Below are 27,738 nucleotides of genomic sequence, written 5' to 3'. Positions count from 1 at the left end.
TTATCAAGACCAGGGGCCTTTCCCGCAGGGAGTGCAGCGATGGCAGTCTGGACTTCAAGAAGAGTAAAACTAATTGGGTCAAGGACAAAATTATCACTCAACGACAATTCAGATGAAGCAGGAACCGTGCTAGGGGATTGACTGTTATATAAAAGACTAAAATGGTCCTCCCAGACTTGCGGGGCAATATTCAGACTAATGGCAGACACCATATCAGATGAACCAGTAGTCACAATCTTCCAGAATCTACAGGAATCTCGATCCGCCAACGCAGATGTTAGATCGGCCCAGTTCTGACTGGCCCACTCAAATTTAGCATGGTAGATCAAATAGCGATAAGTGCGTCGTTTGCATTTAATAAGATCTCGAGCAGCATTTGCCTTTAGTGCAATCATTAATTCGGCTTTTGCCAGTCTACAGGCTCGATTATACCAGGAATGTTTCCTAGATTGGTGTTTCTTCAGAGGAGCTAAGGGATTCAAAATATTTCCTAAACTTGCATAAAGTGCATCATTATGTGTGGCAATCTCCCTATTGGTATCTGGGGCTAATTCAGACTCAATAAGGTCAGCCATTCGATCCAAGGTTAAGCTAACATTCCCGTAGACTCTAGAAATGTCCTCAGGATTGCTAACTAATTTCGACCATTTCACCCTCCGTCTGTTATTTGAGAGGGCAAGAGTATCTATTCTATGTGACTGCCGAGAGATTTCAGTGCAACCCAGACCTAATAAAGCGAAGTCCAAAATTAAAGGGTTGTGGTCACTTTCTCTCCTGGGGAGCACCACAAAATCCAAGACTCGGTTCCATTCTTTGCACTTGACGAGAATATAGTCAAGGTGAGCCTCTCTTCCCGATACATTAAAAGTAGTCTTTGGGGGGTTATCAGATTTGGATCGCCCATTACATGCTCTAATAGAGTGAGCCAACGATAAAGAGGTAATTTGCAGGGCCAATGGGGTCCATGATTTTACAGTAGGGCCAACCACCTGTGGAATTTCCCAAGAGTCATCCTCCTCTTGGTTTATGGCATCTAATAAGCCCTCTAAGGTTTCAAAGTGGGAATTAAAATCCCCACCCACCACTAAAAGGATACCCTCTGGTAAATCCGACAATACCATAGATAAGACATCCACAGCCCTCGATTCTGCCGATAAACTAGTCGGTCTAGAATAGATATTAATCAATGCCATTTGTGTCTTAGCCTGCCATTTCAAAATTATGGCTTGAACATCATCAGATCCTGTATTCAGGACAGTAGCGGTACAACCCAAATGGGTTGCCACCCAAATGGAGAGGCCACCAGACGGTCGGCCCTTACCTCCCCAACTTGCCGGGAGAAAAAAAAGAAGCAAAGCCTACTCGATGATAATTAGTCCTGGCCCATGTTTCCTGGAAATAACATATATCATGTTGATCTATGAAAGAGCCCCATTCAGGACAATCGAGCTTATTATGGAGGCCCGCTATGTTCCAGGAGAGGATCTTTAATGAGGAACGGGCACAGGGTGAGTCAATAGATGTAACAGCATTATCTAAAATGGATATGGAGTCATTATGGATGATGTCATTTGTTGAACTCGCCACAGTCTGTACTGAGACTAATTCACACTTATCTCCATTGGAATTAATTCCAACTCGCAGTCAATCCACCTCTTCAAGAGGACTAAACCTATTTTGGCATGGAAGATCGTGGACAATAGGTTGGTTTAACCAGGAATTTTCGCGGTTCCGACAACCAGAAGAAAGGGAACCCACCCTTGTCCAACCTTCTGCGTTCTTGGCATGTACATAATTATTTGAAGGGGGATAAAAAAAGGAGAGTGGTAAAGGTTGAATACAAGTCTCTCGCAATTTTCCCCTCCAGTTAAGGATATATGATACAATATCGGGATCTCTAAAATTCACCACAACACAATCGCCCTTATAATGTTTAGTTGAGTTGCCCAGCCAATTAATCCTCCTAACCATCAAAATAGCCGCAGTTACAAATGGTGGGAGTGGCCTATGGGTATTTAACCAACTGGTGACTTTGTTTTTAAGGGAGTCATAAGTTTCTAAATCTGGGTTAGTACACTTAGGGATTCCGGCCAAAACTATTACATAAGGGGCCGCCTCAGGTGGTAAATTAACCACATCCCTCCAACTTGACTTCCCCTGAGTATTAATGTTGGTTCCCCCCTTAGTGCTATGAATATTTAGTTCACCAACGTTATCCATAGACCTAAGTTGGACAGATGGACGGTTCTGTATTGGATGAGGAGGATCAGCAATGGTCTGGGATAAATTCGAAGAATGTGGCAAATCCTCTGACCCAATTACCTCCCTTGCTCCTACATGTTTAGGAGGAGCACCTGAATTAACAGCACTCAAAGACGAGGAGTCTGGGAGTTGCACTTGGAGCACATTATCAGTTTTAGGGATAGAGCTACCTTTATTTGTTAAGCAGTTAGTGATGAATCCTGTAGCTTTTTTTATTTCTTTAAGCGTCTCATTAATAGAATCAAAACTAGCCTGAAGAGGGTCAAATAAAATCTTTAGCGCATTTACTAAGGAGCTGGGTAGCAAATCTGTCTCTCGACCTGGTCCAGAAGCACTGCTAGGGGGAGAAGAGTGTTGGGATATTTGATAACAACTTGGGGTGGGTAATGGAGTATGAGTTTCAATACAGTAATACCTGGTAATACAGTAGATGGAACCTCAGTTAAAGATTCAGAGGAAATATCAAACCTGGCCTTTTTCCCACCCTTCATCTTCCTCACACTTTTCCTTTTAGGTATCGCCCCCTCCCGTGAGCCATGAACTGGTCTTAAGGGTATTTCTTTCCCCGGCTCCGAAACCCCAACGGATGCCATCTCAGTAGACCTCTCTGAAATACATTTAAGGGAATCATGCCGAGAAGTTGAGCTAGTTCTTAAGTCCTGGAGAACTGAATCGATCGTTTGGTCAATACTATTCATTAAGGCAGTGTGAGCATTATCCAATCTCTCCGGAGTTCTTGCAGATGCGAGTAAACCAAGGGAAGATCTCCTAGTGCTTTCAATGCCTTCCGAGAGTCGTTGTTCTAATATTAACAGCTCATTATGGACCACCGAATTAGCCCTGATGAGAAAGTTGTCCAGTGTACCTGGAAGCATCGGGGTTGATGCCTGTATTTTCGACCGTGTGGCCATTTTCCCTCTATGGGGGCTGAGCAGGAAGGAAAAGGGGCCCGGTCCGGTCTTGAACGGGCTTAAACGGGCCCGCCCTTTGCCCGGGCTTCGCCCCGGACTGCGCCCCGCACGCGTCCCGCTCACGCGTAAACTGGTATCAATTAAATAGCGGTAGGAGGTGTGGCCGGGAAGAGGATCAGGTGCGTTGGATGATTGTGAAACAAGGCACCCTGGGCCTCGCAGTCCCAGCACAACAGCAACCTCCCGAAGTGTCCTCGCTATTCAGGATTCCCCCACAGTTCCAGAGCAGCTCCTCAAGGGTAATGGCAGGTAAAAATGAATTTTTAAAAATACGAAGTCCGCGCCTACGAGCGGCTCCCGCGAAGCGGGGGCCGCGAGGCGTTTTATGGCGAGGCAATGGGAGGTGTGGCCGGGAAGAGGGTCAGGTGCGTTGGATGATTGTGAAACAAGGCACCCTGGGCCTCGCAGTCCCAGCACAACAGCAACCTCCCGAAGTGTCCTCGCTATTCAGGATTCCCCCACAGTTCCAGAGCAGCTCCTCAAGGGTAATGGCAGGTAAAAATGAATTTTTAAAAATACGAAGTCCGCGCCTACGAGCGGCCCCCGCGAGGCGTTTTATGGCGAGGCAATGGGAGGTGTGGCCGGGAAGAGGGTCAGGTGCGTTGGATGATTGTGAAACAAGGCACCCTGGGCCTCGCAGTCCCAGCACAACAGCAACCTCCCGAAGTGTCCTCGCTATTCAGGATTCCCCCACAGTTCCAGAGCAGCTCCTCAAGGGTAATGGCAGGTAAAAATGAATTTTTAAAAATACGAAGTCCGCGCCTACGAGCGGCACCCCAATTAATTAATTTATTATTTTGTTAATTCATAATTTAGTTTTTAATCATCATTTATATTGTTAATTAAGTTAATTAATGTATTGTTAATTTATTATTAATTAATTATAAATTGATCAATAACAATTGATAATTAATTGGTATTTGTTAATTGTGTTATTTTTTATTATTAATTAGTAATTAATTAGATATTAATTATTAAATAATTTGTAAATATGTTGTCTACTTTTTTTATGAGCGGGTTGAGGTTTGATAGGGGAGTAGGGTGGGAAGTAATTTAATTTTAATGTAATTTTAATTATTTTTTATATAATTTATTAAAAGTTATTTTACAGTGTTACTTGTGTGAATTAATTTAGATTTGATGGCTATTCATTTTATTAAATGTTATTAGTTAATTAATTGTTAATTAAACGTGTTAATTTAGTAATATTTTACAATATTGTAGGTGACGTTTATATGGGAAAATGGTGGGAAGTAAATGAATTATGAAAAATTCCCATCCGCTATCCAACACTTTCCCTACTGTTGCAGTCGCTGGAGTGGGAATAGTAATTTTTACCCACCCGCTAACCAACACTTTCGCTACTGTTGCACTCGCTGGAGTGGGAATAGTAATTTTTACGTACCCGCTATCCAGCACTTTCCCTACAGTTGCACTTGCTGGAGTGGGAATAGTCATTTTTACCCTCCTGCTATCCAACACTTTCCCTACTGTTGCACTCCCTGGAGTGGGAGTAGTAATTTTTACCCACCCACTATTCAACACTTTCCCTACCGTTGCACCTGCTGGAGTGGGAATAGTAATTTTATCCCTTACACTATGCAACGTTTTCAGTATTGTTCTATTTAATGTAGTGTAAAATATGAATTTTGTAAAAAGTATTTATTGTAATGTTTTTACTTATAATATATCATTTATTTTTATATTTATATTATAGGTTTATTTATATATATGTATGTAATTATATTTTAAATGATGTTTATAATTTCTTATAATTAAAAATATTGATTATTTTTTAATATTGTTAAATTAAGATATATAACAAAATAATTTTTTTTAACATTACATTCATTATCAAATGTAATCTTTTTAAATTATTTTTAAGTATGTTTGACTTAATTATATTTATTATTTCATTAATTTTTTATTACTTTTAAGATATTTAGGATTCAATATTTTTGTACTTGCCTGTTTGTAGATAGGAGGTCGATATTCTGTCACTCGATATTTTTACTTCGATATTCTGTCAGTGATCTGCCCTCACCGACATCCTTTTGGGCACATGGTCCAGGCCCAACATGGGGGCTCCTGTGGATAGGATGGTTGCCCGACGCCACCGCCTGGCTCCGGGCGACCCCACTTTCCTTTCCCAACACCCCACCCTGGAGAGCTGGTCCAAGCCTCAACATCCAAAAGCGCCTTCCCTACTGCTCCACCGGAAAGGGAATCCAAGAAGCTGGACCATCTTGTAAAGAAAATGTTCTCTTCCGTCAGCTTAGCACTGCGGTCCATAAACACTGCATGTCTCTTGGGCCATTATTCCCACTCTGTGTGGGATACTGTGGCGCACGTGCTGCATCAGTGTCCGGAGGAAGCCCGGGCAGAGCCCTCCCAGGCTGTTGCCGCCGGGAGGAATGCAGCGAAGTTTGCGATAGGTAGTGGGCTGTCCACCGCGACTCTCTGGGCAGGACCATTTCAATGTCAGTAGTGCTTCGTCGCTACGCCAGGATGAGGTCGACTGGTTTTTTAGGGGATGTCCAGAACACCTTGATGGACATGCCCTTTGATGGCCATCGCCTTTTTGGTGACAAAGCAGACAACGCTCTGGAGCGTTTCAAGAACTCACGGGCTACAGCCAATCCTTGCACCTCTCCACCCGCCCTGTGCAGTCTGCTTTTCACCCCTTTCATGGCTACGGAAGGGGTGCCCGCTACGTCCCGCCCAGAGCCACAGGCCGTAGCAAGTTACCCAACCTTCGCGTGGCCGGGCACGTGGGAACAACTGTCGTGGTTCCGGGGGCTAGCAGGCGGGCCAGTCCACCTACCCCCCCTCTGCAGCAGCCTCCAAACCCTCCTAGTCCGACTTTTCAGGCCCATCAAACGCCAGTGGGCAGCAGGATCCGCCATCACCTCCCCCACTGGCACACCATCACATCGGACAGGTGGGTTTTGCAGATAGTCCGAAGGGGCTACTCCCTCCCCTTCGAGACTACCCCTCCAGCCATGCCACCACAATACCACCACATGTCAGAGGATCATCTGGCGCTTCTCCAGCAGAAACTTATGGCTCTCTTGGCCAAGGGAGCCATCGAGCATGTTCCTGTCCCAGAAGTAGGTGGTGGTTGTTACTCCCACTACTTTCTGGTACCCAAGAAGGACAAGGGCCTGCGTCCTATCTTGGATCTCAGGGACGTCAACCACTTCCTCCGGGAGGAGAAGTTCAAAATGTTGACGCTTGCTCAGGTCTTGTCTGCCCTCGACCCGGAAGACTAGATGGTAACGTTGGACTTGCAGGGCGCTTATTTTCACATCCCCGTCCTGCCAGCCCACCGGCGTTACCTGCGGTTCACGGTAGGCCACAAACATTTCCAGTTTACCGTGGTCCCCTTTGGCCTTACCAGCGCCCCTCGGGTGTTCACAAAAGTGATGTCGTGGTCGCAGCTCATCTGCGCAGATCAGTGGTGTCAGTCTTTCCCTATCTCGACGACTGGCTGTTGAAGGCGGGCTCACCCCAGGCAGTCGTCTCCCACCTTCAGACTACGGCCGACCTCCTGCATTCGCTGGGGTTCTCCATCAATGTGCCAAAGTTACATCTGATTCCCTCTCAGAAGCTCCTCTTCATCGGAGCGGTTCTGGACACGACACAGTTTCGGGTCTATCCGCCCGAACAACGAGTCTGGGACATTCAGGCTTTGATTCTGATCTTTCAGCCTCTGTCCCGGGTTTTGGTCAGAATGACCCTGAGGCTGCTGGGCCTCATGGTCTCCTGCATCCTGCTGGTCAATCATGCCAGGTGGCATATGCGGGCTCTGCAGTGGGACCTGAAGTTCCAGTGGGCGCAGCATCAGGGGAATCTGTCCGATTGCGTCCAGATCTCGGAGGGCACTGCACGACAATTACAGTGGTAGCTCACGAACCAGGATTGGGTCAGCGGCAGATCCCTCTCCCTTCCCCAACCAGAGTTCACAGTCTTGACAGATGCGTCACTCCTGGGATGGGGCGGCCCCATGGGAGAGGCGGAGATCAGAGGCCTGTGGTCTCCAGCTGAGTCCGGGCTCCACATCAACCTTTTGGCGCTCCGGGCGATTCGTCTTGCACTAAAGGCATTCGTCCCCTCTGTCCGGGGAAGAGTAGTGCAGGTGTTCACGGACAACACCACCGCCATGTAGTACTGCAACAAACAGGGCGGGGTCGTGGACCCTTTGTCAGGAGGCTCTGTGCCTCTAGACCTGGCTGGAACATCAGGGCATTTCCCGGGTGGTTCAACACCTGGCAGGTTCCCTTAAAGCCAGGGCGGATGAACTCAGCCGCAGCTGCATGATGTATCACGAATGGCGTCTTCACTCGGAAGGGGTGCAAGGTCTCTTTCGAAAGTGGGTAGAGCCTTGGTTAGATCTATTCGCCACCGACGAGAACGTGCAATGTCAGCAATTCTGAGCGTTGGAATTTCCAAGACGGCACTCGCTAGGCGACGCTTTTTCGTCGCGAGTGGAGTTGCGGCCTATTGTACGCCTTTCCACCTATACCACTTCTGCCCAGAGTGCTGAAGAAGATCAGGCGCAACCGGGCCCAAGTCATTCTTGTGGCTCCGGATTGGGCATGAAGAGTCTGGTATCCCGAGCTGCTCAACATGGCCATTGATCCTCCGATCCGACTGCCTCTTTGGGAGGATCTTCTGGTGCAGCAGCAGGGGACGGTCCTCCACCCGAACCTGTCCAGCCTCCACCTCCTTTCGTGGAGATTGAGCGGCGGCAGTTGACGTCGTTTGACCTGCCTCCGGAAGTCTGCGATGTAATCTTGGCAGCCAGGCGTCCCTCCACTAAGATGGTATAGGCCTGTTGGTGGAACAAATTTGTGGCATGGTGCACAGCAAAGGCTGTGGATCCCCTCTCTGCCCCTCTTTCTGAGGTTCTCTTGTTCCTCCTTTCTTTGGCCCAGCAGGGCTCTGCTCCGGGCACTATCAAGGACTATCTCTCGGCCATTTCTGCCTTCCTTCGGCTTCCAGATCAGCCTTCTCTTTTCAAGTCCCCGTTGGTTAATCAATTCTTGAAAGGCATAACTCCTCCCTTTTCTCCTATTCCTTTTGTTATGCCTCAGTGGGACTTGAATCTAGTCTTAACTTATTTAATGTGCGCTCCCTTTGAGCCACTTCAACCTGTCCTTTGAGGCTTTTAACTCTCAAAACTGCCTTCCTGGTGGCCATCACTTCCGCCAGGCGAGTGAGTGAGCTCCAGGCTCTTTCTTCAAAGCCTCCTTTTCTCTCTGTGCATCCGGACAAAGTTGTCCTTAGAACCCGTCCATCATTTCTGCCAAAGTTTGTCACTGCCTTTCACATTGGGCAGACCATCACTTTGCCCACCTTCTTTCCGCCTCCGCATCCTTCCAAAGAGGAAGAGAGGCTCCATCGTTTGGACCCAAAACATGCGCTGTCTTTTGATCAGGGCGACAGCAGCCACTACTGGCACACAGGGCGAGAAGTTCCTCTGAACGTTATCTGTCAGGCAGCTACGTGGGCATCGTTGCACACCTTTACGAAACACTACTACCTGGACAGTCAAGTCCGAAGAGACGGCTTCTTTAGCCGTTCTCTTCTCCAGGACTTTCTGGTGTAATATTGGATTGCAGACCCACCACCGGGGTTGGTATTGCTAGGGTATCTATTCCAAGGTAAGCAATCTATAACTAACGTGTTTCTTTCAGATGAACAAGTTACCTTCGGTAAGGATATATCTGTAAGAAACATTAGTTAGTTATAGATTCCTTACCGCCCCACCCATCCTCCCCGTTCTGCGAATTGATTTTTAGGGTTAAGGATATCATTATAGGGCCCTAGGTCTGTGCACCAGTGGTCAGTGTCTTGCATGGCTCTGTGTGTCTGGGGCGGAAAGTCGTGTACAGAACGCCGTCAGCGCGAGAGGGTGGCGTCTAAGTAGCTACCGTGATGTCATACCGGCGACACAACGCCAACGACGGACGCGGACCCGACCTACGCCCCCTTCCGACGCGCAGAGGTACTGCTGATGAAAAACTTTCCGGATCCAGTCTGACGCCTCGGGATAATTCTAAGGTAGGGAATCTAGACTATTGTTTCTTACAGATATATTGTTATCGAAGGTAAGTAACTTGTTCATCAGTTGCAATTTGGTGGCATTTGTAGATGCTCATTTGAGCATATGATGCCACTGGTGGATGCTTTGATTAGCCTTTGAGTCTGGTGGTCCTTCACAGAGGCTTTTTTGGTTTTTGTCACTGGTAGATTCCTTATTTAGTGTTATTGTCAGTACTGGGTACCCTAGTAAGCCTTTTTGATTGCCAGCTATTGATGTATCCCTTGCCAAGGACTTATTATTATTTATGCAAGAGTCTTGAGTAATTAATAATCTTTTTTTTTTAAAGTTGATGTTGTCAAAATGGTTGACCCGAGCAGGGTTCTGGTTCTTTCAATTTACCAGTGGTAAGCACAAAAGGTGATGGGATGAATACTTGTAAAATGTCTAAACCATTGACAATCGTTCTAGATAGCATTCCAACATTTTCAGCCACTTTGTCAGTCCAGACAGGGTGCATTTATGCAAATCATTACTGACCCTGCTCCTTATGGGATTAATCCATTCTGAATCGATTGGTGAGGACACTGCCAACCTCAACATCCCAGAAGGGAACACAAACAACCCCAAACCTGTTTGATCCTTATTAGACCTGTTCAGTGAGGTATAGCTTGGATCCTATGCCACAGTGAGCAAGGGACACCCCATCTGGTCACTTAAGGTGTTACATCAAACACACAAATGGTGATTGGAGGAATTCTTCTGTTAACCACTAGCAATCTCTCTTAGTAGCATTCCAACCAGTGATTAAGATTAAGGAGTCATTTGAGTCTGAGTAATAAGCAGTCAGTGATGGGTCCCTGTAAATATCTATCAAACTGTAGGCTGGCAGGGTTCAAATCCCTGTTATTCTAATAATCTATTAGTTTGCCCCTTCTCCCTCTTTACTGCCAAATTGTGTGTGCATTATAAATTGATTCATTAATATAGTTGGAACCCTGTGCCACTGGTGGACAGTAATTTCAGCAGTCTGGGTGCCGGAGGCCGGGTGATGTTCATGTTCCTCGCCTGGAGAAAAAATGTATTGTTTCTTATTTTGTTAGGGTGTTGTGTGAGACGGTGAAGGACTTTGTTGCAAGAGTGGGGAAGGCGTATGAAAAAACAGCTGAGGGCTCAGAGGAATCAGAAGCTATGGCTGGAAAGGTAAGGCGCAATAATATGATTGTTATTAGCAAAATAAATGATAACCCTGACAATTTATACAACACACAGAACCTGATTTGGTGCCTGATATGCAAGTATTAGGTGAATGTATTATGAATGGTACTCATTTAATTGATCTACCAATCATATGAAGCTGAGACCGCTCAAGGATCAGGAGCTGAGTTGGGATTAAAATCTGAGCTGTAATTTACACACAGATATCTCTTGAAGTCACATAATTCAATGAGCTGTTTTGCATTATAAAGAGAGAAGTCATCAGATGCAAGAGCGAGTTAATAACATAGGATCTGAAAGACAGAAAATGAAATAAGAGTTAATGAACAGCAAGCAGAAGAGTGAACCCCTGACATTAGAGGACAGTTAATCCTTGACCACAGATTTAAATGAGGTAATAGCTAGAGCCACTGACCGCATTGAGACCTAAGAAAAAAAAAATTGATTCTAACTTTGGCAAATGTCTGGACAGCCATTCAGAACAATCTGTGTTTGATGGACCAACAGTATGCTTGATTTCTTTTATCCATTCTGCAAGAGCATAGGCAGCAGCTTAGATTGACAATTTGAAATCATCACCACTAGTGCAGCACATTTCTTTTTCATCTCAACTTGGCACCTCAAGGTGCTAGTCCTAGGCCACATTTGGGATAGGATTTCTCAATGTATTGAAATAGTAGACTGGGAACACATGTGAAATATGCATGTGGCTACACGTATGGTGAAGGTAACATACCCGTAAAAGCACTTGCAGATATGATCAAGTGTCCTTGTGTATTAAATAGTATAGCTGCTGTCACAGGCCTCTCAGGAGAACTCAATTACTCAACCTCACTGATTATTGGCTCTTCACTTTACAGAGCTATATATCACAATGGCTACTCGCTCCCCTGAGCATATCTCTATCTTGATGACACTGCCAAGGCTTGGATCGGTTTCTGGCAGTGCCCTTTACACTTGACAAAATAAAAGAGGTCATCTGTGGTCTCCTTTGGGGCCGTTCCCCTGACTCGAATGGATTACAAGGTGAGTTCTGTAGTAGGTTTACTGAAATTCTGGCACCCTATCTCCTTGCTGTGTTTGAGGAGGGCATGGAACAGTGAGTCCTCCCGCGACCTTTCACAGAGCCATTCTGCTAACTTTATTAAAATCCTGGAAGCTTGCTTTTAATTGTGAGTCGTACCCTTCACTCTCGTTCCTTAACTGCAATACTAAAATCCTGGCCAAACTTAGTGTATATTGTCTGGTCCTCCTGTTCCCTGTCTTGGTGTGCCAGGACTGATTCAGTTTTATTCCGGGCAGGTCAACCACGAGTAATCTATGCACCCTGTTCACTGCTGTCTGGATGCTTCTGCTGTGTTTTTCGATGCATCCAAGGCATTTGGTAACACTGAAATGGGAATTTTTGTTCAATATTGTGGGCAGACTAGATACATTAGTTGGATTTATTGAATGGATCAGGTGATTGTATAGCTCTTCCATAGCACAGATTCGTATCAATAATTGTGAATCCATGCCATCTCAGGGCACCTGTCAGAGTTGTCTCCTCTCACCTATACTCTTTGTTAGTGCCATAGAACCCCCAGCTGCTAAACCTCATCAGCACTAACCTATGCATGCAGGCCAGTTCACTAGTTGGCACCTTCTTATTCAAATATACGTGCACAACATGGACCAATGCCTGGGGGAACCTAGTGAATACCTCAGTCCATTTATGGAGGAATTTCTCGTTTTTTATTCCATATCAGGAGTGAATATTAACTGGAGTAAATATATTCGTAGCATATGTTGGTTGTAGATACATACCTATGCTCGCACCTACCAGCTAGTGTTGGGCTCGTACTTTGCAACTTGATTTTCTCAAAGAAGGTTTTGATTGCTGACGTGATGTTGAGACTCTTCTTCAAGAATGCGCATTTTAGGAAACTGCCCCTTTTTGTCATGATCACCCCCACTTTTTGCCTTGGTCTTTAATGCAATTTTGACAGAAAGACACTGGGTTCCTGTTACCCAAGTCCCTAGTGCCAGATGTCTTTCCCCAAAAATGTACAATTGTTCCCACAATTGGAAATACATTTAGCACCCCCTGCCAGTCCCTAGTAAATGGTACTCCTGGGCCTTACAAGGCAGAGCTCCTAGACCCAGGGGGACCCTCTATGGAAGAGCTGTGCCAAGGACAGAAGACTTGTCCTACTTTTGAAAGCCTGATACAGCAAGCTGCTGCATAGGAACAGAGAGATGCCAGTGGCTCCAGCAGGACCTATTGGGAGGAGGCACTCCTGTATACTGAGGCCAGAGACCCCAAGCCTGGTGCCACTAAGAGAGTGGTAGTGCCTCAGCGATACAGAGAGTTTTAACTTTCATTGGACCATGACATCCCTCTCGCTTGGCATCTTGGCCAGATCAAGACTTGGAGTAGGCTAGTCACCCACTTCTACTGGCCAAAGATGTCCCAGAAGGTGAACAAGTTTTGTAACTCCTGTGTTACCTGTCAAGTCAGTGGCAAGACAGGTAACCACCCAAAGGCCCACTAAATTCCACTTCCAGTGGTTGGGGTTCCCTGTGAATGGGTAGGGGTTGGCGTTGTTGGTTCCCCGGACCCTCCAATAGCATCTGGGAACAGGATTCATACTTGTGGTGAAGGATCATGCCACCAGATACCCTGAAGCTCTATGCCTTAAGGCCGTCACTACTCTCAGGAACAAGATTCATGCTGGTGGTGGTCGTTCATGCCACCAGTATCCCTGAACTATGTGTCTTAGGACTGTGACTGTGACTGTTCCTGCAGTTGCCAGAGCCCTCTTATGTAGTTGTACAAGAGTGGGGTTCCCTGAGGAGGTGCTGTTAGACAGAGGTAGTAACTTCATGTCTGATTACCTGAAAATCATGTGGTCTGTGTGCGGGATCATCTACAAGTTTTCTACGCCATATCTTCCATAAACAAATGGTTTAGTTGGGAGATTCAACAAAACCATGAAAGATATGATCTTGGGACTCCCTGAGAAAATAAGAAGGAGCTGGGTTGTCTTTTTGCCATGCCTGCTTTTCGCTTACAGAGAAGTACCTCAGAAGGGAGTGGGGTTTAGTCCCTCTGCACTTCTGTTAGTATCCTGTAGGGGGGGCACTGTGTCTAGTTAATCAAGGCTGGGAGAGACATCTCAAAGAGCCTAAACAAGACATTGTGAACTATGCGCTTGGCCTACGTTCAAAGATGTCTGAGTACACGGGAAAAGCATCCAAAAACCTCGAGGCCAGCCAAGAGCTCCAGAAGCTTTGGTATTACCAAAAGGCTGCACTGGTGAAGTTCCAACCAGGGCAGATGGTATGGGTGTTGGAGCCTGTGGCACCTAGGGCCTTCCAGGACAAGTAGAGTGGCCTCTAACTAATACTTGAAAGGAAAGGTGAGGTCACCTGTCTGGTAGGCCTAGGGACTTGCAGGAGCCCTCACAGGGTCATCCATGTCAACTGCCTGAAACCTTTCCATGGATGGCAGTGCTGCTGTGACCATTCTCATGGTCACATGATGAGGATCAGGAAGCAGAGAGTGAGCCTCACCCTGACCACCTCTCCTAAAGCCCAAAAGATGGGTCAGTGGAGGGGGTTGTCTACTTAGACACCCTCTATGCCCAAGGGCAAGCTGACTGCAGGCAAGTCTGGAACAGCATGCTGAGCTCTTCTCCCTAACCCCATGTCGGACAACCTGGTGTACCCTTGATGTGGACACTCGGGACAACACACATGTGAAAAACAACAGATTTAGACAGTCTGGTCAAGTTAAGAAGTATATCAGAGCTGAAGTCAGCAAGATGCTGGAATTGGGAGTCATTGAACCAACCCTCTGAGAGCCCCTGGGCCAGCCCAGTTGTGTTAGTCCCAAAGTCTCATTCTTAGGGTGTGAAACCAGAGCTGCGGTTTTGTGTGGACTATAGGGGCTTCAATGCAGTAACCAAGACAACATTTTACTTACCTATAAAAATCAACATTTAAAAGTACTTACTCAATAACTAAGTTTCTGGTATCAAAATGCGCATAATTATATTCCACGTTACAAGAATCCAACTCTGCCTTGATGTCGTTTGACCTGTCGAAGAGGCTTCACTGTGTATATACCTTCCTACCCCTGAGAATGCTCGGCTCCGGGTTTTGGAGGGTAAAAAAGAAAGACTGTTTAGAAAGTGCCCTCGGAGCGGTACAAAGTACGTACACTCAGATCAACACAGCGTCTGCAACCTCTGCTTGTCCCTGGAGCACGAGAAACAGGACTGCACTGCCTGCAGCCTGTTGAAACACAAGAAAACCATACATTCTCGATACGACCGACTCCTAGCTCATAACAACAACATGTCGGTGGAGGCAGAATTTTCACCAGATGAGGAACAGCAGGCCCTTATCATTGATGAAGAGAATGTTGCAACATAGGGTGGTGTCATCTTGTGCAGTCTGCACCACGTTGAGTCCATTGACAACGACTATCACGAGAAACAGGACCTGGACAAACTGTCAGTGCTGGCTGTGAAACTCCTCGAGGAACTCACGGCAACAGGATCAGGTCCCATGGTGAAGACCATACCAAGGGCTGTGAGTACACAAGTGACCCTCACACACATAAAATGCTCGCCGCCACCGTGCTCTCAACACAGCCTTGGTGTGCCACAGCCTTTGAGTTCTCGCCGACACCGAGAGCACAGCTCAGAGCCGAGACAGGAAGAAATTCTGATTGATCTCAGTTGAACTCAAGGCCCTAAGAGTGGACACACAGCCCTCACAGCCGCAGTAGCACTCAGTGCCGACTAAGCCGTTTAACTCCCGCACAGCCCATGATGCCATCAAAACCGTCAATGCCACGTCCCCTCAAGGGGCCAGCTAATCAGTCAGAGCTGAGTAAATGTTTGACACTGGCACAGCATACATCACTGAAGCTGAGCCACACCTCGACCCCTTTAAAACAATCAATGCCGAAAGCAACTGCATCTGCACTGCATGCTCCACAGTAGCATAGAAGGAAAAAGACTGATAAGGACATGGCACCCAAGAAAACCCCTACCACACCAATCTGGAAGTGGGGGGCAATGTTCTTGAAAACCTCCAAGAACTGATGGTCAAAAAATGTAATCAATAGGAAGAACACTTACCTGGCAAGGCCCACAAGAGAATAGGGATGAACATTGTTCAGCCGCAACCTCCTCCTCCGAAGAAGACTATGGAGCATAAGGCTCCTAGACCTATGCCTTTTGATACTTCACCACCTCCACAACCCATGTCACCATCATCCGCACACTCAGACAATGTAGACACTGGGCCCCCAAGTCACTATTCTCATGTTAATGATTTACAGGAAGAGCACCTAAATAGTCCAGACCCTTCTGGACACATACGATGTAGTGCCACCTGACCCTGACATTGAGGTGCCAGCCTGAGCATTACCACCAGGCGATACTTCTTATCATAGTGTTATTCACCATGCGGCTGAATATCATAAAGTCCAGATGCACACTACGGAGGAGGAAAGCGATAGTTTAGTTGAGACACTCCAAGACAGAACACTCGGTTCAATACTTGCCCATGATAGGGTCGATGCTGAAGGTCTCAACAGGGATTTTCAAAGACACCTTGTATTGAACGTAAATACAAACCTTCTCCCACTGAACCACTGTACAACAGGGGACACCCAACAGCTGATTTCTTAGTAGTTACGACTGTAAGGAAGTAGGTAGCTTTCCAGAGTACCGGGGTTGATCCTCCTCCTTATAAAGAAAGTAAACATATAGATGCTGCAGGAAAGCGTGTAGCGGTTGGACAAGCAAATCATTGGCACATAGCGAACTCAGTGGGCTTGTTGTCGCACTATAACAGGGCGACATGGGACGATATGGAGGATCTACAATATCTCCTACAGCAATATAAAAGGAGAAGGGAGGAATTAACTACTGAGTGCAAGCAGATTTCCATCTATTCAATGCGCTCTGGACAGTACGGACACCGCTGCAAGAGGAATTAATTCCTCCATCCTCTTGCGTCGACATGCTTTTCAGGTTTAAACCAGAGGTGCAACAACACCTGCTTAATGTCCCATTTGACGGAGAACACCTCTTTGGCCCTGAGGTTGACTCCCAGTTGGAAAAAATCAAGAAAGAAACGGAGACCTCAAAATCCATGGGGGCATAACAGTCCACAACATCAGTCCTTTCATAGATATCAGGACAGAGGGGTGGCAAAGACAACCACCACTGACACCTAGTCATACCAAAAGCAGCAGCAGACATACCATCAGCAGGCAGGTAAAAGTTACTACTGGGGAGGATATAAGGGTGGTAATTAGAAAGACAGAGATAGAGGAGCTGCTGGAAAGGGAACCACTACCTCCAAACAATGACTCCACACATTCCCCCCGGACTCACAACACTGGTCGGGGATGACTGCAACAGTTCCAACTGCTGTGGTCAGCGATATCATCAGACCAGTAGGTACTGTCCATCTTTTGAGACGGATACTGTCTAGAACATCCAGCCCACCAAACATACTGCCAAGCACACAGACCACCAGCCCTCACCACCTTCACCTTCTTAATGAGGCGTTAAAAGCACTTTTGTTAAGAGGAGGCATAGAGCCTGTTCCAAAAAGTCACCATGGCAAAGGGGTATATTCCCTCTACTTTCTGATACCCAAAAAACACGGGATGCTCAGGCCGATACTAGATCTGTGACCCCTTAATCGTTACATTCTGTCAGAACACTTTCACATGGTGACATTGCAGGATGTGATCCCACTACTTCTGGAAGGCGCCTTTATGATGGCACTAGACCTGAAGGAAGCCTACTTTCATATACTGATTCATCCAGCACATTGCTGATGCCTCAGGTTTGTGGTGAATGGACACCATTACTAGTTCTAGGTTTTGCCACTGGGGTGACGACAGCTCCACAAATGTTTACCAGTTGTGGCAGCCCATCTGAGAAGACACAACATTCACTTCTGTTCCATATCTGAACGATAGGGTGCTAAAGAGTCCAGACAGACAGAAATGCCTGCAGGACACACAGACTACCATCAATCTGTTACTCAAATAGGGGTTCACAATCAGTGCCACCAAGTCCCACTTACAACCTCTCCAGATGCAGTCCTATCTGGGAGTGATTCTCAATTCATTCTCAGCCAGAGCATACCCCAATGCACAGAAGGTTCTCAATCTCCAGATCCAGCTGGCTCTTTTTTTCAGCCACATGATTGCATCTTGTATAGCAATTGTTCCACATGCCAGGCTGCTCATGCTCCCTTGCAGGAGTGTCTAGCATCTCAGTGGTCACAAGCGGGGACAGTTTAAAAGAACTAGTGTTTGTTTCGGCCATGGTTCATTGGTAATTACAATGGTGGGGCACGGTCAATCTCTTCAAAGGTAGACCATTCTTGGACCCAATCCCGCAAGTGACTATCTCCACAAATACATCACTCACAAATTGGGGTGCGCGCATATAGTAGACATGACCGTCATTGCATATGAATGTGCTAGAGCTCACAGTGATTCAGATCGCCCTAAAAGCCTTCCTTACCAGCATAACTTGGAGGACTGTTCTTCTCTAAACTGGCAGCATGACAGCAATGTATTACATTAAAAACCAAGGGGTGTCACACTTGATACAGTTGTATCGATTAGCGCAAGAAATTTGGCATTGCGCTATCCGCCATCATGTCCACCTCTTGGTGGAATATCTCCCGGGGGTGGGCAACTCAGTTATGGACTTGCAAGCAGGATTTCTTTTACCACTACTTCTAATGGTGGAAGACACCCAACATGGGCCTGCTCGCCACCATAGGAAATGAAAATTGCCAACACTTAGCATCCAGGTATTAGCATCCATTGTCCATGGGCAATGTTTTTTGGATGAATTGGTGAGGGATATTTGCCTACGCTTTTCCACCTCCCCCACTCATTCCTTACTTTGTCTGGGAATTAAGACAGACATTTCTGAATAGGATCCAAGTAGCCTCCACCTGGGCACAACAACCATGGTCTCAGGCCAGCCAAAATGACATGCACACTGAAGCTGTCTCCAACCTGAGCTGCTTCGATGGGTTGGAGACAGCAGGCACAGGTTCCCAGTCAAACTGGGATCACAAATTCACTGTGCTCAGGCCAAAACTGACACTTATTTCATGCTGCCACCAGCAACATGAGAGCAGGGTTAGGATTGGCCGCAGTCGAGTCTGGGAGCCTGTGCCTGCAGTGGAGAGGAGCTTAGAAGAGTGCGATCTGGAGATCCGGCAATGTGGCAGGTAAGTTGTTGTTTTTTACTTGTGTCATCCCCCTGTCTGCCCTGCCTGTCTTAGGAGACACCAGCCGATATTGACTATCCCCCTCATCTAGGGCAGTAAATTAAGAGTTTCCACTAGCTGCAACTCTGCCAACTTATCAGTTGAGCTGTGGGAATTAGTGCGAACTGGTGGCATGGTTCTGCTAGCTGTGGTTAATGTATTTGTTCATAACACCAGAGCCGCCAACTGGAGCATGCATTTTCACTTAAGTAAATGATTCAACATGAAGTCCTCAGCTTCATCTTTGATGCATTGAGGTGGCCTACCATACACTCCTGCTACTGATGTGAACAATTCACTCTTTTCAGTATGACCTGATATATTGAATGAGGCACTCCTATATTTGCCTTTTCTGCACTGCTCTGATTCCAAGACTCCCGGAGAAAATCAGGGGCTCCACATTGCCCTTGCTAAATTTGTTCTTTGGATATGCTCTGTATTGAGAGGGACCACATCTGTGTACCCTAGATGAGAGTCCTCCTGCAATTGATGGGAGTGTTGGATCTCTCACTACTGTTGCTAAATTTAGGCACATGATTCCTGAGGAGTTAGCCTTTGAAAATAATCTGGACATTCCAGCAGCTGCCAGGAAGTCACCTACTAGATAGTAGTACAGGAATGAATGTGTGAAATTCTCTTTGGGCCCTCTTAATAAAGATCATTTACTCACTTGCTCAGTGGATGATGTTATATCTTTTTGTCATGCTCTGACAGGAAGTCCTACATAACCAAGAAAGTCATCAAAAGAGATCTGCCTGACCTGACGCACCGGTTCACTCCAGTTACCCCATGGTATCCGCAACCTTGTCATAGCCATAGTGGTGCATCAACAGTTTAAGCAATTTTATTGTGACAGAAAACTTCTTTCATGGAAGGCTTCTTTCTTGGTGGCCATAAAATCACAAAATAATGTTACTAATAAAAATGTTACATTATGTAACCAGTATGTATAGAGTGCATTTCTGCCATTTGTATCATCTAACAACACTAACGAAATCTGGGCACCAGGTGTTTGTGGATCTGGAATTTCTTGTTCCCAAGCAGATGGTGTATACCCAAACCTAAACAATTAAGACTGTACCAGAGTAAGCATTCAGACCCTCTTTCTGACACTCACACATACAGGCCCCCAACTCCCAGCCTAGTAGGCAGTCTTGATGAGGTAAAGAGCAGCTCGGTTTCCACCTCCATTTTCGGGCAGCGATCGCATATCACATTGTTTACAGACATAGGTATAGTCAATCATAACCTATAATGAATATGTTCAAGGCATATGAGCTGCAGATCTCACACTTAGCATTAGATCGCCATCAGGTGTTGGGCTCGAATGCTTGCACCTTGTTGTTGTCTTAGAAGAAGTCTTTGTAGTCACGAGATAGGTGACTCCTCCCTTGGACGATAGTGCGCATGGGCATCGACTCCATCCTCGGATTGTTTTTTTCCGCCATTGGTTTCGGATGCAACTTTTGCGCACCGGTTCGAAACTTTAGTTTCAAACTTTTTGACGTGCAAAACTTTTACAAACTTTTCCGATTGACTAGACACATCGAAATCTCGATGTGCCTTTCATCGGTTCGATTCCAGTCATTGACGCGGGCCGCTGGGCCTATCGACGCCGTAAGGCCTATAGCTCATGGAAAGGACGCCTTTAAAAAAAATGCCACCAGTGTGGAGCAAAATTTCCACACAGTGACCATCACATGGTCTGCAACTTGTGTTTCTCGCCAGAACACAACAAGTCCAGCTGCCCAGCCTATGCCTCCTTTCGATCAAAGAAGACCATTCGAGATCGTCGAGCTCGACGACACGTCATGGCGCAGAGATCAGCTCCGGAACCGGTGGACATCTTCGACGAAGGCCCAGATGTCCCAGAAGAAGATTCCAAAGATCTCCAAATCGTGTCAGAGGCAGAAGACTCAGATGACCCCATCACTCCTGGACAACGAGTGATTACTGCTGCACCTACCCCAACCCCCACACCAAAGCAGAAGGCACCGGTCAAGACTTCGCCTGTTGGCCCCAGTCGCGACCCAAAACACACTTCAGAAGCCCCGCCTTTGGGCCCGGCTCCGAAGAAAAAAGGCAAGCCTTCTGGTAGCTCGGGACCGAGCAAACCGCATGTACTAGTCCCACCGGCACCGAAGCCAAAAGAACACTCGGCTCCGAAATCGGCTCTGATTCCTTCCACTTCCAAAGACAAACCGGCCTCGAACACATCGAAGCCCATGGATAAGCCGGCGTCGAACACCTCTAAATCTAAGGATCACGCCACGGCTCCTAAAACAAAGCCTTTGGAACCGAAAACCAAGCCTAAGGATTCTACCACGCCTCCTAAGGCCAAACAGCGTAAGACTCAGCAACAGCCCCGCTCGGAACCGAATAAATCGGCGCAGAAAGCGGTTATCGAGGAGGAGGAACTTTTTCATCTGGATCTTGTTGATCCTAAGCAGAAAAGATCTATATCAACCCTAAAACAGGACATGTCACAGCTGTGCCATGCAAGAAGAGGAAGTTGGACACAGCACAAACCCCTCCAGTGCCTGTGAAGAAGAAGGACTGTGCCACATCACCTATGCCTCCTTCTTCTCCTGTCCTTCCTTCTAACACCCCTCCTCTCCCCAAACCTGTTACACCGCCTCAGCCTGTAACTTCTCCACCACATACACCACCTCCAGACGATGATGATGATGACCTAGGGGTGGGTGGTGACCCTAATGACCCGTTCACAGATCCAGATGACCCACCACAAGACGTTTGGGATTACAATGATCCCATAGATCCCCCAGACCTCCCAAGCCCCCAGCCATACCCAACAAAACCATCTCCTCCAGATGATAATATTGGGTTTGGACAACTCATCAATAGGGCTGCTGTATTTCATGGGGTGCACATGCACTCCGACACACCAGAGGAGGATTTTCTTCTAGACACATTTGAACAGTCCCAAAAAACTGTACATATATTGCCAATGATTAAAGGGGTCATTAAGCATGCTCCTGACATATTTAAAGATCCTGTACGGGCCAGGATTCTTAATCCTAGGATCGATAAGAAATATCGACCTGCCCCTGACGATCCTGCGTACATCAAAGGTCAGCTGCCTCTAGATTCATTGGTAGTGTCCAATGCTAGAAAACGAGCTAATTCACAAACTTCAGGGGACGCACCGGCCCCTGATTAAGAATCTAAATTATTAGACGCATCTGGCAAGAGGGTAGCTGCGCAGGCGGCCAATCACTGGCGCATAGCCAACACTCAAGCACTGCTGGCTAGATATGATATGGCCCATTATGAGCAGCTGGAAACCCTATTACAGCATTTGCCTGACCAGTATAAAACTCAAGCAAATGACCTAATCCAAGATGGCAAACTAATCCCCAACGCATCAATTAAATGTGCCCTTGATGCAGCAGACATTGCCGCTAGGTCTGTTAATACTAGTATACTGCTCAGAAGACATGCCTGGCTGTGCATTTCAGGCTTCAAACAGGAGGTCCAAACAACCATTCTAAATCAGCCGTTCAATCAAAACCAACTTTTTGGCCCCGCTGTGGACACTGCTCTTGAAAAAATGAAAAAAGATACAGAGACTGCTAAGTTCATGGGAGCGTTGCAGTCTTCGCAAACGCGTGGCTCCTTTCGGCGCTCCTTTTATAGAGGAGCCTCCAAAAACGTGGGCACAGATAGCTCATCTTCCTTTAAAAACACCACCCAAGCATCCCCAATAGAGGATATTTTAGAGGTTACAGAGGGAACAACAATAAAGGGAGAGGCCGAGGTAACAACAACACTCGTACCTCCCCTGCTGCTAAACAGTGACTTCACTCCACTCCCCCCAGACCATTCCACTCCGGTCGGGGGAAGATTAACACAGTTCCTACCTGTCTGGAACTCCATCACAACAGACAGGTGGGTAAGACAAATTATCCAATATGGTTACTGCCTGGAACTTACAGCTACCCCCCCAAACATACCACCCAGACAGCGTCCAATGTCCGCAGACCATCTTACACTTTTGAAACAAGAGGTTCTCTCACTGCTTCAAAAGCACGCCATAGAGCCAGTCCCCTTACTACACCAGGGAACAGGGGTTTACTCCCTGTATTTCCTAATCCCCAAAAAGGACGGGACCCTACGGCTAATTCTCGACCTCAGACCCCTCAATCAGTATATACACTCGGATCATTTTCACAGGATCACTCTCCATCAGGTGCTTCCACTACTACAACAAGGAGACTTCCTTGCCACACAAGATCTCAAGGAAGCCTATTTCCACATTCCCATACACCCTGCTCACAGGAAGTATCTAAGGTTCGTACTGGACGAACAACACTATCAGTTCAAAGTCCTTCCATTCGGAGTCACCACTGCTCCAAGAGTGTTTACCAAGTGCCTTGCAGTAGTAGCAGCACACCTACGAAGACAACAGATCCATGTCTTCCCGTATCTGGATGACTGGCTAATAAAAGCCAGATCATTCAACCAGTGTATCCAACACACTCATCAAACCGTCCAAACAGTACACAACTTGGGATTCACAATCAACTATACCAAGTCGCACCTTCAGCCCTCTCATGTACATCAATATCTATGGGCCACAATAAATACTTCCCCAGCTCTAGCGTATCCCAGCCCAGCCAGGATAGCCAGTATACAAACTCTCATCACCACATTTCAAATCCAACACTCTCTCCCAGCCAGAGTGTTAATGCAACTCATAGGCATGATGGCATCTTGCATTTTCATCGTACCTCACGCAAGACTTCAAATGCGTCCCTTACAGGAATGTCTAGCACATCAATGGAATCAGGCTCAGGGACAACTTACAGATCTGGTGTTGGTGGACAGCCGCACACATCACTCTCTACAGTGGTGAAACTCAAAAAACTTGTCCAAAGGGCGGCCGTTCCTCGAGCCTGTTCCACCGATAGTACTAACAGACGCATCACTCACAGGGTGGGGAGCCCATCTCTTAGCTCACGCAACGCAGGGCAAATGGACCACTCAACAAAAAGTGCTTCACATCAATAATCTGGAACTACTAGCGATATTCCTAGCTCTGAAATCATTCCAACTCCATGTACAAAACAAAGCCGTCCTGATCCGAACGGACAACATGACGGCCATGTATTACATACAAAAACAGGGAGGAACACATTCTCCACAACTGTCCCAGATTGCACAGAACATTTGGAGGTGGGCCAACCCACAAAACATATACCTCCTCGCAGAACACCTTCCAGGAGTTCACAATCAGATTGCGGATCTGTTAAGTCGACAGACACAACAGATTCACGAATGGGAACTACATCCACAAGTTCTTCTACCTTTTTTCCAGATGTGGGGCCAACCAGACATAGATCTATTTGCCACACACGAAAACGCAAAATGCCCAACCTTCGCCGCCAGGTTTCCACACCCGCTGTCCAAGGGCAGTGCGATATGGATGAACTGGTCAGGCAGATTTGCGTACGCTTTTCCGCCACTACCACTGATTCCACTACTGGTAACCACGCTCCGACAACAGTCTCTAAAAATTATCCTAGTAGCTCCCACATGGGTGCGCCAACCGTGGTTCATAACGCTACTGGAATTCTCCCTAGTCCCACACCAAAAACTACACCTCTCCCCATCACTACTAACGCAGAACCATGGAGAGATAAGGCGCCCCGATCCATCTCAACTGAATCTCGCGATCTGGCTCCTGAAGTCCTAGAGTTTGGTTACCTTAACCTTCCACCGGACTGTATGAACATCATTAAAGAAGCCAGGTGCCCTACCACCCATGTGGAGAAGTGTGGCTCAATGATTAGAGTGGCAGACCCTGATGCAGAGGTCTAGCCCGGGACCAGGGTTCAATTCCCCGCCTCGGCGGGTCTTGGGTTCAAAAATTCCACGGACCTGATAATTCTCGCCTCGGTGCCTATTCCAATCATGGAGTCATACTCTGCAACTCTGGGCAATAGCTTGCTTAATCTCCACAACGGCCCCCACAACGCTAAGGATGCCTGGCCTCCACCTTGGGGGTGCCCAGGAGTGGACGCCTCACAGGGAAAGCCAGGATGGGTTCCACAGCGGTATTCGTACAAGCGCCTTGAGACCCTTGCGGGTGAGTAGTGCGCTATACAAGTATCAAATTTACATTTACCACCAGAGCTTGCTATGCAGCAAAGTGGAAAAGATTCGCCATTTACTGCACTAACAATCATATCGATCCACTGGATGCGTCCATCCAGAACATCATTTTCTACTTACTACATTTGCAAAGATGTAATTTGGCATACTCATCCATACGTCTACATCTAGCAGCACTTGCCGCTTACTTACAAAACAGACAATAGTTGTCACTTTTTAGGGTCCCAGAAATTAAAGCCTTTATGGAAGGCCTTAAACAAATCATACCTCCCAGATTACCACCCTCTCCAGTGTGGAATCTCAACATTGTGCTTACTAGGCTCATGGGACCTCATTTGAACCTCTACATAAATGTGAACTTCAGTTCCTCAAATGGAAAGTACCCTTTCTTATTGCAATCACCTCTCTCAGGAGGGTAAGTGAGATCCAGGCTTTAACCATACAGGAGCCATTTTTACAAATACATCGTAACAAAGTGGTTCTCAGAACAAACCCAAAATTCCTGCCTAAAATCATTTCATCTTAACCAATCTGTGGAGCTACCGGTGTTTTTTCAAAACCCGGACTCCGTAGCAGAGAGAGCTCTTCACACCCTAGACGTCAAAAGAGTTCTACTCTTTTACATAGACAGGACTAAATCCTTTCGCAAAACAAAACAATTATTTGTAGCTTTCTCTCAACCGTATAAGGGTAATCCCATCTCAAAAGCTGGGATTGCAAGATGGATCGTTAAATGTATCCAAATATGCTACCAAAAAGCCAAGCGCACATTAACAATTCCCCCTAGAGCGCACTCAACACGCAAACTAGGGGCGTCCATGGCATTCTTAGGGAGCATTCCCCTAAAATACATTTGTAAGGCAGCGACATGGTCTACAACACACACCTTCACTAAACGCAACAAGCTTCTGTAGGCCAAGCTGTTCTTAAAACACTTTTTCAAACTACTGCAACAGATACAGGTGAACACCGCTAGGGGAGATACTGCTGTACAGTCTATGCTAAGTGTGAGATCTGCAGTTCATATGCCTCGAACGGAAAATGCTACTTACCAGTATGCATCTGTTCTTGGAATGTAGAGCTGTAGATCCTCACATGCCCACCCACCTCCCCGGGACCTGTATATGTTCTAGTACTATCTTACTTAGATATACACACATGTACATCTCTTTCTTTTCTACTAACTCCATCATATCCCATCATGGCGAAAAACAATCTGAGGATGGAGACAAAGACTCCCCAAGTCCTCAAAGATTCGATGCCTTTGGCTAGCTTGTACCTCTTTTTCAGCAACAAAGTCACCTCACAGTAAGAACTGTTATGCATCCCTTGGGCATGATGGCCTCATTGATTGCTATTGTACCCCAAGCCCGGCTACACATATGCCCATTGCAATAGTACCTATCAGCAAAACAGTCAAAAGTATAGGGTCAGATGGGAGATCTAGTATTGGTAATGGCCAGCATCCATCACTTTCTGCGGTGGTGGAACAGCAACAGCTTGTTGCAGGGCAGGTCTTTCTTACACCCCATTCCGCAAGTCACCATCACCACAGACGCTTTTCTAGCCGGGATCTCACCTCTACCACAACATAGTACAGTGTGTGTAGTCTCCACAATATGTTGAGGGGGGATGGAATTGACAAGTTGCTGGCATCCTATGAGAGGTCTTTTAGGATGAGGAAGGTGGGTGCTCAGCATTTTTAGTTTTCCTTTTAGCTTGTTTTTGAAATGATGGTTTGCACATATTTTTCACTAACACGAGAATGTGCCATTCACGCTTTTATTTTCAGTAGATGCTGTTGTCTATAGTGTGTCTCATTACTTCTAGAAACACACATATCACAACACAATATCCTTGTTAATATGTGTTTGTAGCAGACTTTTATCCCTTCAGATTAAGTAACATTGTTATTCTGCGTTTCTAGCAGAATATGATAAGACTGGTGTTTTATTATTTAAACCGTGCCTGTGTTAAAGCTGTTGAGAGGCACTTCTCACCGGCGTCATCACGAATGCTGCAGAGAGCTGTGAATGAGATTCATCCCCGCAAGCCCCGACATTCATCCTAAGAGGGAAGATAACTTCTCAAGCAGAGATGTGTATAGACTTGCACATTCAGACGGTATGCATTTGTTAATGCACTGCGGCCGACTTCCTGAGACATTGCACCAATGTATGTGGTTATCATTCCAACAAGGTCTGTCAGAAGGATACTTCCATTATGCTCTTGTTAGAGAGAAGTACTATTTATAGATAGGAGTAAAATTAGGAAGAACTTACATGGTTGAATTGTTTGTGTTTTTCATCATTCTAATAATGCTAATTACAATGATGTCTTTCATCTGTCTAATAATCGCAGTTCACATTTTATTTACAAGGATTAGACCTTTTCAATAAACAATTGAAAATGCACTATTTATTTTCTTTGTAACACTTTGGGCATGCAAAGGTGACTAACAAAAGGGTCAGATTTGTTTCCTCAAATTCCTTGGGAATCTGAGTGGTCATGTTCGAGGTTACAGACAAACATCTAGAACTTGGCAAGTTTAGGAGTTTAGATGTGGTACTGTGAGCTAGACAAACCAACATTTACTGATAAGAGTAAACTAAGTCTCTATATTGTACAGTTTTGTTGACCTAATACACAGTCCTACTAGATTGCAGGGACCGCATAACAGTCCCTGTTGTGGGAACTAGTTCCAGTAGTGGGGAGTGAGGGTCTTCCAACACTTGAGGATGAGGTGGCTGAGCCCTATCCACGCATGAAGAAGGCACCCATTGCGCTCTTTGGTTT

At 46.4% G+C, this 27,738-nt stretch overlaps 1 protein-coding gene and 1 long non-coding RNA gene across 5 annotated transcripts in view; one reads left to right on the top strand and one right to left on the bottom strand.

Annotated features, from left to right (window-relative positions):
• DGKD (diacylglycerol kinase delta) overlaps positions 1-27,738 on the top strand; it is a 755,036-nt gene that overhangs the window by 333,962 nt on the left and 393,336 nt on the right. For all 4 annotated transcript variants that reach the window (XM_085634674.1, XM_085634677.1, XM_085634676.1 and 1 more), the window contains one exon: positions 10,383-10,482. In XM_085634674.1, the coding sequence (XP_085490800.1) occupies positions 10,383-10,482 (100 nt within the window). The remainder of the gene's footprint in view (positions 1-10,382; positions 10,483-27,738) is intronic.
• The window catches only part of LOC146785541 (uncharacterized), a 308,594-nt gene that overhangs the window by 160,241 nt on the left and 120,615 nt on the right, over positions 1-27,738 (bottom strand). The window lies entirely within an intron of this gene.

Source organism: Triturus cristatus, chromosome 11 (genome assembly GCF_964204655.1).
Source record: "Triturus cristatus chromosome 11, aTriCri1.1, whole genome shotgun sequence".
NCBI lineage: Eukaryota > Metazoa > Chordata > Amphibia > Caudata > Salamandridae > Triturus > Triturus cristatus.
The sequence above is the reverse complement of the archived record's forward strand: the minus strand, read 5'-3'. Positions and strand labels throughout refer to the sequence as shown.